The sequence below is a fragment of the Xiphias gladius genome, chromosome 8, assembly GCF_016859285.1.
Source record: "Xiphias gladius isolate SHS-SW01 ecotype Sanya breed wild chromosome 8, ASM1685928v1, whole genome shotgun sequence".
Lineage (NCBI taxonomy): Eukaryota > Metazoa > Chordata > Actinopteri > Istiophoriformes > Xiphiidae > Xiphias > Xiphias gladius.
In genome coordinates, this window is record NC_053407.1 from 18,145,013 (window position 1) to 18,158,775 (window position 13,763).

A 13,763-nucleotide genomic window follows, 5' to 3' on the forward strand; every position below is an offset into this window, starting at 1 on the left:
TGCTCTGAGATGCTAATGGCTTACAATCTGCTTATAGCAAATAACTTTTGGTCACAGAATATAATTGTGCTTGTGATGACTGTGTGGTCGTGCCTGCCTTTTAAAATTGCCCGATTAAAGGCTACAGCCATGGTGAGCATTAACACAGACTGCATCTAGCTGTTGCATTACAGGAGGATGTCGTTGGTAAATTGAGTCTTACAGCTTGAAGAATATTTTTTAAAGGGTCTGCAGGGGAGATGCTGTAATTATCTGGCAGTTAGACCATTTTATGGCATGAAGAGAGACACAATGCTCTTTTGACTTGGATATTTTTTTCTGTATTCATCGTCTGATTGGGTGGTTAGCTGTTGGGAGGTGACTTCACATCTGCCTCTTTCTGTCTGGGAAGACTTGAAAAATGAATTACATAGATACAGTACGTAAAAAAAAACTGCAGCAGAGTGAGGCACCGCCACCTTGGCTCCTGTTCGACACCACACTGACTTGTCATTTCACACTCAACTGGAGCTCAAATCAAGGCCAATTTACAATGAAAGGGTAGCTGGAGAGAATTAAGCTCTATTTATTATTCCTTCCGGCTTTTTGCATCTGGAACCATTGACCTGTCCTCCTCCATCTTCCGTTTTTTCTGTCCCACTCGCCTTTGAAAGCTTTCAACAAAAGGCTCCCATCTCTGCTCCTCCAGTAATAATTAGTCTTTGTAGTTTTGCCCACACATAGCCTCAACCACAAAAAAAAAAAAAAAAAACACTGACCTTAATCAGTTTTGTAAAGCATAACCTCTCTCCACCTTTAAAATGGAAATACGATCTGTTGTCCATGGTAATGTTGGTCTATAATGTTACCAGTGCTACTTATGTAGTTACACACCTAACTGAGCAAATGTGGATTTAATTCATTGACACTTATGTTGTATTCTGACACTTGCTGATTTTTCTGTGAACATGACTTGCATTTTTTTGGGTTCTCAGGCTTCCAGAAATGCAGAACAACCCTTATTTTTATTTTCTTTAAAAATACACAAAATATGAGAAGTGTCCTCCAAAGAACATATTTTTAGAGCATGTCCTTGTAGCCCTTCATGGCCTCACATTTTTGTTTTGTAATACACCCAGATAAAATATTTTTATTAATCTGCAGATCCCTTCTCCTTCTTTGATTACATTTATATTCCCTGTCCTTTGTTTTCTGTGCGATTACCCAACACATCACATGTTCACCACTGGCAGCCTTATCAATGCACAATGTAATTTGCTCCAACTCCCTTAGAGAGTTCTATGAGAAAGGTGCCTTTTTGTTGGTGCAGCTCTTCCTATCATTCATAACAACTTCCCTTTTCCAGAACGAGTGCGAGGCAGATCTGTGCCAGCTGTCTTTGGATATAGATGCTGTCAGGTCTTCTGTGCACGTGACTCCAGACCATTAGCCTCACCCTGGGAGATGGAATCTGGGGCGGTAATGTTGAAACAATGCAGTCTGGATAATCAACCCCTCCACCTCCTGCCAATCACCCCTTTTAATCTGGTAAAAGAGACACGTGACTATACTGTGTAATTCAGAGAATTACAAATTTTAAAAAGTAGTAGACCCCCACCATTTTTTTGTATCTCCTTAACTTCCTGACAGATTGTTTTCCAGGCCACGGTACTCCCTCAGACTTGTGTTTTCACCCTCTGTGAATACACCATGTTCCTAAGCTGACAGAAGAGAACAAAATAGCTCTGGCATGGGCTGAGTGAAACCGAATCCACAGTTGAGGTATCAGTGGTTTTGCAAAAAATGTTCAAACTCACACAGACTAGCTTTGACAAATAAAAGTGACTTGAAAGTGCCATAATAGAGCAGTTTTCAAGAGAGTGTATTTTTTTGCAAATGAGAATTAGGAAAAGAAGAAAACTGCTTTCATGATACACTATGTTAATGCATAATGTATTTTACACTCAGAGATACTCTCACTCTGCTTGCAGAGCAACATAGGGTGAACTCATGTTTAGGTCTTCACCTATAGATGGCAGTATTCTGTTCTACATTTAGAAGCAGTAGTCATCTCAAGTCTACTTGGCAGTGATACTGCATGTCTACGGCCAGAAAAGGTATATCTTCTTCTAAGAAGCAAAGATTATAGCACAGCTTCAGGCAGCAGGAGTCTTGTGTGTCTTACATCACACAGAACTTTAGAAAGTGGACTTAACTGCTACTATAAGGAATGTATGTAATGTAGCACGGTCAAAATCTTCTGTTTCTCCAGCAGCGTGCTAATCTGCACAATTTTCAAATCTGCCTGATATTTTACACATGCAAAGGCATTCCTGTGATTTTTTTTTTTTTTTTTTACTGAGAAAGATGCTCGTATACCTGTCATTTCCACTATCATTATCATTCCATCAGCTGTCATTGTCTGTGTCGTACAGGCAGGTCACATTGTTGTAATTCTGTCTGATGTGTCTACAGGTATGTGAACGTAGATCGGTGTATGTATGGAAAAAAAAAAAAAAAAAAAACCCACAGTGGCATAACTTTCTGAGAAATGTGAAGTGATACCAAGCGGGCATATTTCACTGAACTTCTGTACAAGCAGAGATTTCCCTTACAGTAGAACTGCTCTGAAAATTACATCCGGCATCCTTACATCCTCCTTACAAACAATAACTCTTATTATTCCCTCAGGAAGTAAGCTCCCTTTGAGAATTCCCGGTCGACTTACCCGATAATTGGTCTAACTGTGATACAAATCAGATAGCACCCTTTCTTTGGGGTTCTTTGATAATTAATTGACCAGCTTTAGAGCTTGGCTAAGACTTACAATGGGCTATTTCATAGATTCCTTTTGCTGACACAGTTGGTCTTTCCCCCCCGTGCCTTACCCTTTAAAACATGCCTTTTTATATTACTGCAAAGTGAATATTTCACTCAGCACAAAGGTGAAAGATGTGAGTGAAACACTACAACAAAGAGATATATAATATAATTGTGGAAAATGTTTCTAAGACTAAAGATTCTTTTGGGAGAAATTTAAGAGCAAAAACACCTGAGACAAGCAACCCTTGCACAAATGCGGATAATCTACATTTAAGTCCACTTCTACCAGCTAGTATTAAGAAAACCACAATAAAAAAACAATCTGTAGGCATTTTGAATCAAACAAATATAACCACATTTATTTTGAAAGTATAAAATTTCACACTATAAAGGCCACTTTTCAGGGTAAATTGACAACCATTCTGTAAGATTTACACAGAGAAATACCTTGTCCCTCTCTGCTGGTCTAGCATACTGTCCAGTTCTGTGGCAAAATAAAAGAATTGTTCTACTCCACCACAGCAAGTAGTTGGCAAAATCTGAATAATTTACTCAATAAAAGGAAAATGGCAGGAGAGTGAGAATTCCTGATTTGTACATCCCACAGAGGAGCAGGTATTCTGAATGGTTTCTCTCTCTTTATTAAACTGGCTTACAGGCACAGCTTGACATTACAGGCACTGTTTGCCTTCTACTGGGAGACTCGAAAAAGAAATCTGCAGTTGACATTCTTTACAATGGCACCAGTCAGGCCACAAGAGCATCCCCATGGAGAGAGCATCCTCTGTTTGTACAAGCAGGACGACTCGTGCTGCAGACCTCGCTGACAGAGGCCGTTTGGCTCACTGCAGATCTGGTGAGGTGTCCAGACTTTGAACGTAGCGTTCACATTCCTACTCAATAACCGTGACGTGGTGCCCACTGAGGTAGAACAGTTGTACCAAAAGACTTATTTATAAAGTATACAAATGAGTAACAGTCACATCAATAAACTTAAGAGTGGAGTCATGGGGGGGGGGGGGGTAACATCACATTTCACCCACAGTTTCAGCACAACAATATGTAGACCTCTGACATGTCTGGATATCTGAAATAATCCCTTCCAGCACTAACTACTCCTGCAGTTCTTTCCCTTTCAGGCATAATGGCGGTTTCACAGATACTCAAACTGTATTATTGCATCTACAAGCCAGTGGGAACATTTCACTTGTAAAATCACAAGCTTTGGTGATCTCGGCATGTGAAATCTATCCTTCCCACTCTCACACACGCTATTCAAGAGTGCAAACAAAAAACAAAGATAAGTCAACAAAAGGGAACAAAAGCAGACACTTGTCATGTCAGAGAGGGCACATTCCCATACAGAGAGTACAACATGTTCGTCGACACTTCTTCCACATTAAAGAGGAATCTGTGATGTCCCTTTTGAAGGCGCCTGTCTCCCCTGAAGGCTGGAATGGGCTAAGCAAGCTGACTGGCTCCCGGCAAGGTGGGCAAGGCGAGGCTGGGCTGTGCGGTGCTTACAGCTGGACACCCAGCTTTCTGTGTAGACTAGGACCAGCTGCTGTCCTTCACACCACGTGTCTCCTTACGGGTGATGATGCTTTCTGTCGACTTAAGGAGCCTCTCTAGACAGGGCGCATTAATTTTGCCTGGCGGAAGGCCTCTGGGCACCGAGTCTGTCTTAGTGTGGGTGTCTGTGCTGGAGGACACAGCGTTATCCTGGGTTAGGTCTCTGTCTCTGGGGGACAGCAGGTGCCTGGGGCCAGCCTGGGCCTGCTCTGCTGTGGGGGAGCAGATGGGTGACGTGTGGAGCCACTTCAGGTTACTGGCGGAGTAGGCTCCAGCAGGAGTGAGGTCGGTTACTCTCAGGGCTTTGGCACCGACTTGAGGATCACTCGCGGTGACGGGGCTCACGGCTGCACTGGTGGTCACTGGAGATAGCTGTTGGGAAAGAAGGAAACGTGGTTTAGTTTAATTCATTTAGTAGTTTATATGTCCGGATCAATGCCCACTGATCAACAAGAAAACTATAAACTGGTGAGAGTTAGTTGGGAAAGTTAGTTTTCATCTAATGTCCCCATCAGAATATTAAAGGCACCCTAAAAAAATAATTTTTAAAAAGCCACTACAATTTGAAACTTTCCAGCTCTGGTGCCCCCCAGTGGTCTTGTCTGACCTGGACACGCTGTGATGAATAGGCTGAAAGCAACAGATTTCGCACCAATTTTCATGGGGCTGTTTGATTTTTATACAAATAGTACACCATAAGAGTACCATGAAAGATGTTATAATCACATACAAAATTTTTACACACTTTTTTGGCTTTAAACTTGCAATTATTTATTTATTTATTTATTTATTACATGGGGGCGGTGCAACAAGCTGTAAATACAACACTGAAATATCATCACCTTTTAAAATGGCTAATTTGTTAGCAAACAGTCACCTATTTACAATTCCAGTAGACACAGAGCAACATTAGCATTCATCTGGAGCTGTGTTTCTGGCCACCTGCAAGACGTAAGTCAAGTTTTTAATCTTCTTTTTGCTTCTTTTTTGGTCTCTACCAACTCCCGAGAAAAATATCTGGCTCTTTAGCGGCTACATGTTTCACTGTGTTCACTAGCTAGTCACTGACTTCTTCTCTCTGCTGTTTGGTGCTGGACAGAGACCGTACAGCGGATTTATCGGAGCATTATTGCTGAAAAACAGCTTGTCAGTTGTGGCTGAAGACAAAGCTTATGACATCAATGAGACTGAACTTAAATCTTAAGGCCATGAGCTGGAACATTAACACAATGAGCCAGAAGATGCTAAAATGCCCTGTAGAGCCGAGAAGTGCAGAATTGGATGATAATTCCCTGTGCATTCGTCACTGTGATCAACTCTTTTCACATTATAAATAGTAATTTTATCCAATGTTAATTTAAAAAATATTGATTATAGCAGCTTTAAATTTACTGTGTTATACTTTTACAGTAAGTAAGTAAGACCAGTTACTAAACAACGAAATAGCTTGTCTGTGGCGACTGAAACGAAAATGGTACCTGTTTATTGGAGGGCGTCAGGAGAAATAAATCCTCACCAATTAAATGCAGAGGAATGTTCCAGAGTATTCTGACCTTTCCTATCCCTGTAGGGACACTACTCCAAAATTACCTTTTCTCCTGTCATTGTTCTTAGCGAAGCTGAGACTGCAGTAATACCTCAGTAAAAATAGCCTTTAATCCTCCCTTTCCTGTCCCAGACCTGTGTTTAAATAATAGATATTTTCGTCCCTTCTTCACTACATCGTCACCATATGTTCTTGGCAGCAGGCCTTTTCTAACCGAAGAGCTCTTACACAACAGTTCTGCTTTTTTACAACTTTACCTTCGGTTTCTTGGTGGCAGCGGCTTCCTCTGTCTGCGTGACAGCAAGTTGGTCTTGGAGTTTTACATTAGGAAACCAGCTCTTCAGCATTTCCTCCATTTTAAGAATGATATTAATATATTTCTCCCTGAAAAGAAGGAAAGTAGGAGAAGAGGAGAGAGAAAGAAAAAGAGAGAGATAGAAATATTTACTCAAACATTTTGCCAACCTCTTCTCTGAAATCTTATCTCCCCATCAAGCTCACACAGGAAATATGCAATCGTGAACAGCGTGTGAACACTCACACTCACTCAGCCAAGGCTGCAAGTACATGTAAGTACATTTCTCGCGTGTTTTAAGCTTACACGTGGCCTAACGCATAATACTTTTGCTTCACTCTAAATATAAACACCAAAGCCACAACGGTCTCCAACAGCGTCATTCTGAATACAAACTAGTCGTGGTGACGCGGTTCCCGTTGAAGGTGGGAAAAGAGCAGCGTCCCATTAACTACCACCTGTCAAAACCAGATGGTGGGTAGGGATTAGCCCGTGTCATATGATCAGGGCCTTCCTGCTATACTCCATTCAGAGCATGTTAAATTCATGTGAAAGATTATACGCAACAGTGACTGCTAAAAAAGTCACTTTGATCCTATCTACCATTGTGTTGCTGCAGGGGCTGCCAGCTGGCAACACAGAGCAGGCACAGGGAGCGACGGAGAGAGGGAGGGGCGGGGTATAGTCCACCTTCCAGCCTCTGCCCCGGTTGTCTGCATGGAGGCTGCCACACCCACTCTTTGTCTCCCATATGAAGGCAGCAGCTGGTGGGTGAGGGCTCCAATTAGTTCGTGCCACACTCAGCAGCACTTTATCGTGTATCAGTGAACCTTGATGCAGAGCCTCGCAGTGACTATCTGCCCGGCAGGACACACTTTGCTTCCCATACAGGTATCAGAAGTGTTGCTTTAAATTCAGGACTTTCTCTAAAAAAAATGTTGTTGTCCAATTTAGGCTTAAAAATGATTATTTTTTATTGTTTGGTTACTCAGTCAATAAGAACTGCTTGACAAATATTTTGATAGGCAATAATCACTAGGTTCCAGCTTCTCAAATAGGAGGACTTTCGGCTTTTTACTATCATTGTAAATAAAATCCCATTAGGTTCTGGACTGAACAAAACATTTTGAAGATGTCACATTGGGATCTGATAATACATTTGTTTTCTAGCTTTCCATCATGTCAGGTATACTGCAATCGACATCAGTTTTATTATTTGCTATATAATTTTTTATAATAATATTCTTATAGATATTGTGATATTGATTTCAATCAAATTACCTACTGGTTAAGTGTGCAAAATCAGATGCTAAAGCACCCGAGGATGCTAGCCATTTGCTATTTTATCATGTAAAACAAATGTAAAAAAAATCCAATCCTTTAAAAATGACCAGGGGACCAGGACTTTCTCCTTGAAGGGGTGATATCATTCTCTATTATACCGTCTGGCCAGTGGAGAGATAATGAAGCAGACACAAGTGTGCTGCTCCCACAGTGGGGCCTGATCCATTTTTAACAAGATGCCCAGCTATAGTGAGACCCAGCCATCTCTGCAGTAAATTTATCCTGAATGCGTGGGGGTAGCGGCTCCTTGCAGGGCAACCTGCTGTGAACCATGTGTCATGGACATGTTGGAGACCACTTTGACCCACAGATAGCAAACGCCATTTCTAGCCGGCGTAATTGTATGTACTGTAGCGGTTAAATGTATTGCAATTGTGATTCTGATCTGATTGGAGGAAGCGCCGAAGCAACAAAGGTTTTGTATTTCAATAAACATAAAACATTTGCAAAAAACACGGGCTGGGCAAAGCACACACATGTCTCGAAATGTAGCTACGCTAATATACATATATAGGAGATATATTGAACTATGAGACGATAGAGCTCATCGTTGCATGTAGAACAGTATGTGGGTCATGCTGAGGACACTTACCCCATGCAGGGGTTCTGCAGGACACCCATGATCCTCTGAATCCTGTCCATCGCCACACTCTCCTGGAAACTGCTGAGTCCTGGAAAAGAAGAAAGTGGTATCATGAGCCACATGAACTGTGTTGACAGCAGGGCTGAGTCTGTCGAGCAGATGGATTTTGTGAAATGTGTGTAAGGGAACAGACTCCCTGCTTCTGTGGCCAGGAAGTGTTGGGTCACACAAGGTTTTGGTTTGACAAAGATCCCAAACCAAGCAGTTTCAGAGTCTGAACATGGCGCTATCTCACAGGGACCTGTGTTATACCTATCTGACGACTCACACACAGCAGCTGCTTTACTGGAGACTGTAGTACAGTATGTTCTCACTCGCCTCTGCCAAGCAGCTAATTTACAAGGAAGCCTGAAGTATTACATTGCCTCTTCTCAACTGGTTAAAAAAACAACACACAAACATTTAAATGTGTGTTTTTTTTTAAAGGGAACTTTAAGAACAGTGTTGTTGCAAATTGAACCTTTACCCAAAATGAGCTCCATTATAAAAGATGGACACACACACAGGAAATACTTGTGGTCACTTGATAGCCCTACAACAATACATGTTTCAGGCATCTCATTGTCATAACTCGGGGCCACATATTCAATAAAAAGTGGCTAACTGTCTATCCAGTCTATTGTTTTTCTCTGAGACAGAAGAAAGACAGGAGCAAAGAGAGACACGCAGAGACGCGGGGATGTTGGCTCATGTGAAAAATGGTTGTGTTAAACAGTATGAATCTACTGAGATTTTTCCAAAGACAAAAACAGAAAAAGATATGAAATGACTGACTTACGTCCTCTGTATCTCCCTGAACGAAGGCCATTCAAGATTAATGACAGGGGATGAATGTAGCATTGTAGCTCCATGCACTGGAAATGACAACAGATTCATTTATAAGTGATATATCTGTCAAAATGTGTTAAAAAACAGTCTGAAAAGCCGATATCATATCATAATGTTGCTCAACATGATTCAAGGAACTCTACACTCCTCCTATTAATCTGTTTATTTACTGTGTTTGACTTAGGATAGAATGACTCCAATTCTTAAGAAATACGTGACTAATTCTACTTAAAGGAGTTAAAGGGTAGGGTCATCTTTACTGGAAATTTCATGCATGAGGAACTCTTCAAAGCCAGCAGGGGAGTCAATCTAGGTGACAGGGCACGCTCTACTTTTGCTGACACCGTCAACCATCTCCTGTGGGGAACAGGCATGTGTCACAGAGGTGCTCACCTTACTGCTGAAAATCCTGTCTTTCTCTGACACGCTGGAAATGAGCTGCCGTTCCTTGCACTCCTCCTCTGTGGAGCTGTGAGGTCTCTTCAGTGCTTGTGGAGCTTTTTTGCCATTTGTTTTTTCTCCTTGCTGTATTTTACACAGTCCGATGGCGCTGTTATATGTCTCTGTGCGGCCGGGGGGAGAGCCCCGGCCGGAGGCCTCCGTGACCCCGCTCCAGTTGCCGTCGGCCTCCTTCACCTCGCTGCTCCGGCGGCAGCTGCTGTCAGATGGGCCCAGGTGTAGCGGGGCAGTAGGGGATGGAGGAGCCTCTGTCTGGCTGTGCTTTCTGTTACAGTCAGACTCCAGCTCGCTTTCATTGTCCTCATTGTCACTAGCCAGCCAGTCAATGGAGTTGTCCGAATCTGTAGCAGACATCCTCGGCTGCAGGCTCTAACTAGCATTGACCATCACTGACCTGACAGAGAGAAATTCATTGTTACTATAATGGAGCAACACAGAAAGGAGTAAAAAGCAGAACGCACCATGATGAAGATGACAAACTGTAGCTACAAAGTAACTGATTCAAGCCTCATACCAGCATAAATATATGCAGCAGAACCCAAAATGAAATGTACTTCAAATTTTGTCTGGGTTTAAAAAAAAAAAAAGAAAACCCTCCAAAAACACCGCACCTCAAACCAAGCATACGTGAATACAGGCAGAGACCCAGCAGAGCGGTCTGAGCAGATGGTGGCAGTGAGAGCACAGTTGTTGAGACCACAATGACCTGTTTGTTTGCAGATGCAACACCTGAGCCAGTAAACATGAACTAGCCACCACCACACATCGTAGTGTCCACAACATCCCTGTGCAGCCCTCAAAAACCCAGGGAGACTTGAATCTTTTAGTGTCATCGTAAATCCCCACATCATATAGTCACACGAGAACACATTTCTACATTTGATCTATCAGCTGCCAGCTGCTACAGCCACACTCATTCATGAACACTGTTAGGTTGTTTACTCAAAAGGAGCGGGGGTCTGCCACCATGACGACCAGTGGCTCTGACTGCAGACCACCCAGCAACACAAGTGACACACGTGGGAGGAAAGAGAGGGATTTCTACAAAAGGAGAGACTGGCACTGTCTGTTCACAACATAAAGACTGCCTCCTGAATAAAAACCCCTCTGACTAAATTCTCTTCACGGATGCTTAATTACTTGTGGGACCTTTACATCTCTCCAACATGTTTCCTCAGCGAGTAGTAGATAACAGAAGTGAGAACAGCATTTTCAGCACAAAGATTATTTTTGGTGTTTGAATGGTTAACGCCTGGCATGTCACTTGTTTCCTGTGAAATTTGAGGGTAGGAGAGTTAATTGCTCCCTTGTTCTTTGTCTGAAGACAGCCACCTTCTGATTTTATTGTTACAGAGGAGGGTGGAGAGGAGATCTACTGATCTTACACGCTCTAACATAACACAAACACAGAAGACCCCAAAAAAAAAGAAAGAAAATTTTGACGTGTCCGATTGCTGGTTGTAATATGGCTTCTGGGTAACAAAGGCCACAGTTGACCGGTTTTAGTGAAAACAAAACAAAGTGCAATGAAAAGGTTATTGCAGTGGCCGGAAATGCCCAGTGTACATCAGAAGGTCCTGAGCTTGGAATTATACAGTCTCAAGATTCAAGATTTATAGAAGCAAGGATTTTAAAGAAAGTGATTTTTTCTTTCTAGTTTTTTAATATTCAACTCTAAATGGTTACACCACACAAGCATTAAGTAACACACATTCAGGTATGCTAGAAAGAATCTTTTATCTTACTCCGAGCCACAGCATTGCAATGTCTGTGCCAAGTGTTCGTTATCAAACTTTTATGGAACGTCATATTCTAGTACACCCTAAGTATGCCTTACCAGATCCCATAAAGCTGCATAATAAGACGATCCTCTCAGTCACATATTTGTGCTTCTCTATAAGAAGACACACCAGTGCAATATCAGTGAAAAAACGACCCCTTGTCCTTTCTCTTCCCGGTTAAAAATTACATCACATACATTCAATACAACAGAAAGGATATGGCGTTAACTAAGTGTCCTGACGTGTTTTACCACTGATTTGATTCTATGATAAAACAACATACAAATCAAACCACACTCGTCCAATTATACACATGTCCCGGGCCTTTGAACACACCACACAGGCCTGCAGTCTTTCAGTAGTCCCTGATAGAAATTCATATTCACACATATGGTTTTTTTTTTTTGTATGACACCCATTTCTTTGATTAAAAAAAAGAAAAGAAAAGAAAAAGAAACACTAACACTCCAGATAGCCTTTATGATCTCAGTGTCTCCGTCTACCTGTGTAGGTTGGCCACCTGAATAGCGATGCCCACCACTTAACAGATGTACACTCACATTTTTTTTTTTTTTTAAAAAGGTGATGAACATCAATTGTATTGTTGGAAATTGTCTCGTTCAGAGGTTCATTATCTATGTCCCTAGAGGAAAAAAAAAAAAAAAAAAAAAGTCCTGTCATCGGATCAATGCGCCTAAACGCTGGATTCAAATCAGTTGGGTAACAGACACAATGGACTTCCTCGTTAGTCACAGTAAATTTGGCAACATGCACCGTTAAGATTATATAAAACTAGAAAGGCAGACGGATTGAATTAGAATTGTCATTGCCTAAACTGTAATGGCATATTATTAATCCTTCCACACGAATTACTGCCTGTTTCCGATCATCGTGTCTGTGTCAAATTCCTCTGGATGCTTTAAAAAAAAAAAAAAAAAAAAAGAAAAATCATCTCGTTATTTCACCTCTACACACGCGCGCGATGGCCCCGGCGACCACGGAGAGATCTGCACCGAGCGAGGGTCGCCTACCTTCCCAGGATGGAGCGGCTGGTCTCTCACGCGTCCTTTGTTCGGCGGTAAATCCAGCGGGGCTGTCGGGGCAGAAGGCAGCTGATGTGCTGGACGTGCGGCGTGCGAGTGAGGAGGCAGCTCAGCCAGCGATCGGCCCGTGTTGCTTCTCCCAAGGCAACGTGTCTGGGTGGGGGCGGGGCTACGGGGGACCGGCTCTGCCATTTGCTCCTCAGACGGGCCCGAGCGACAAATCGCCTTCCTCCCCACGCACAGCTGCGGAGCGATAGGCGAGGCCGGTTTACATATGCAAACGACATGGAAATGACACAAACACGTGGACACGCGGATCGGTTTCATTTCAGCAGCTGGGTGTAAAGTCAATCCAGGGCTACTTTTGGTCATTCTACAGAAATTCCTCCTCATTATATCATCTGGATGATGGCGGCTGACTTGTGGCATCTCAGTAAGCCGAGCAGCCCGGTAAAGGCACAGTCAGCAGTTTCAGGAACAACTGTGATCGCTCATGTAAGAGTTTGCTCCAGGACACTTGAGCAGACTATATTTAAACAAAGATTGTCTGGCCCGTCTGGTCTAGACAGTCGTTTTCCTTTAATACATTTGACCAGAGATTGAAAAAGTATCCAGATCATTTACTTAAGTAAAAAACAAACAAACAAACAAACAAAACCACGCTATAAAATTACTCAGCAAACAATTAAATGTACTTAAAGTATAAAAAGTAAAAGTATTTATCATGCAGATTGGCCTCTCACAGTGTTATTATATTATTGGATCGTTGTTGTTGCCGCATTAATGTGAGCAGCAGTGTCACAGTTAGCCAAGATGGCGTGATGGAAGTTATCTGCTGTATATATATATATATATATTTTTTTTTTTTTGTGGTAATGGAATCCATAAATCCTCCCATTTTTCTGAAAAGTAACTAGTAACTATAGCTTTGGGAGGAAAATGTAGTCAAGTAAAAAGTACAATATTTTCCCACTGAAATGTGAAGCATAAAATGGAAATACTCAAGTCAACTGCAAGTACCTAAAAATTGTACTAAAGCAGAGCACTTGAGTAAATGTTCCGCTGAAATCAACAGTTAACATGTATATGAGTCACGAGAGGTCTCTAAATCATGAGTGATTGATTAAGTCATAGATTCAGATGAATTCTAATCAAAGTCATTAATAATTGCATCACGTTGCTCATCTTTAAAAGTTCCAGCCTTTAAACTTTAATAAGTAAATCCTTTTAGGAACAACACTGGCTGTAATTGGGGTTGCAATTGACATGCAGAGTGTGTTCAAGCTGCATCTTTTTTTATTTTTTTGGACGCAGTGACGGTAAAGGCATGACTCACAGGACCTCTGTTTGACTGCCTGAGAGGGTGGGATTAGGAGCACTCGATCAGAGCCAGACGAGGATCCTGGAGCCTGGAGCCAGTGAGTCACGAACCCTCTCACAGCAAACGAGA

General features: G+C 42.1%; 1 protein-coding gene across 2 annotated transcripts; it reads right to left on the minus strand.

The window, feature by feature from the left end:
- Window positions 1–3,427: 3,427 nt before the first annotated feature.
- Window positions 3,428–12,478, minus strand: LOC120793334 (circadian-associated transcriptional repressor). 2 transcript variants are annotated; one of them, XM_040133307.1, is made up of 6 exons: window positions 12,302–12,478; window positions 9,424–9,883; window positions 8,981–9,056; window positions 8,152–8,230; window positions 6,178–6,304; window positions 3,428–4,746 (listed from the first exon to the last, which is right to left on the minus strand). In XM_040133307.1, exons 2-6 carry the CDS (start codon window positions 9,841–9,843, stop codon window positions 4,354–4,356), a joined length of 1,095 nt encoding a protein of 364 aa, XP_039989241.1. In that variant the 5' UTR covers window positions 9,844–9,883; window positions 12,302–12,478; the 3' UTR covers window positions 3,428–4,353. The 2 variants fall into 2 exon arrangements, with proteins under 2 accessions (XP_039989241.1, XP_039989243.1); XM_040133309.1 differs by having other exon boundaries at window positions 12,236–12,478.
- Between the last annotated feature and the right edge of the window lie 1,285 nt (window positions 12,479–13,763).

Bases quoted from the DNA above. Each gene is read 5' to 3' on its own strand.
- LOC120793334 (XM_040133307.1), bottom strand. From the start codon at position 9,843: ATGTCTGCTACAGATTCGGACAACTCCATTGACTGGCTGGCTAGTGAC. The intron at 9,057-9,423 runs GTGAGCACCTCT...TGTCATTTCCAG, and splicing joins ACAGGATTTTCAGCAGTAAG to TGCATGGAGCTACAATGCTA. The intron at 6,305-8,151 runs GTAAGTGTCCTC...CCTTCTTTTCAG, and splicing joins CTGCAGAACCCCTGCATGGG to GGAGAAATATATTAATATCA.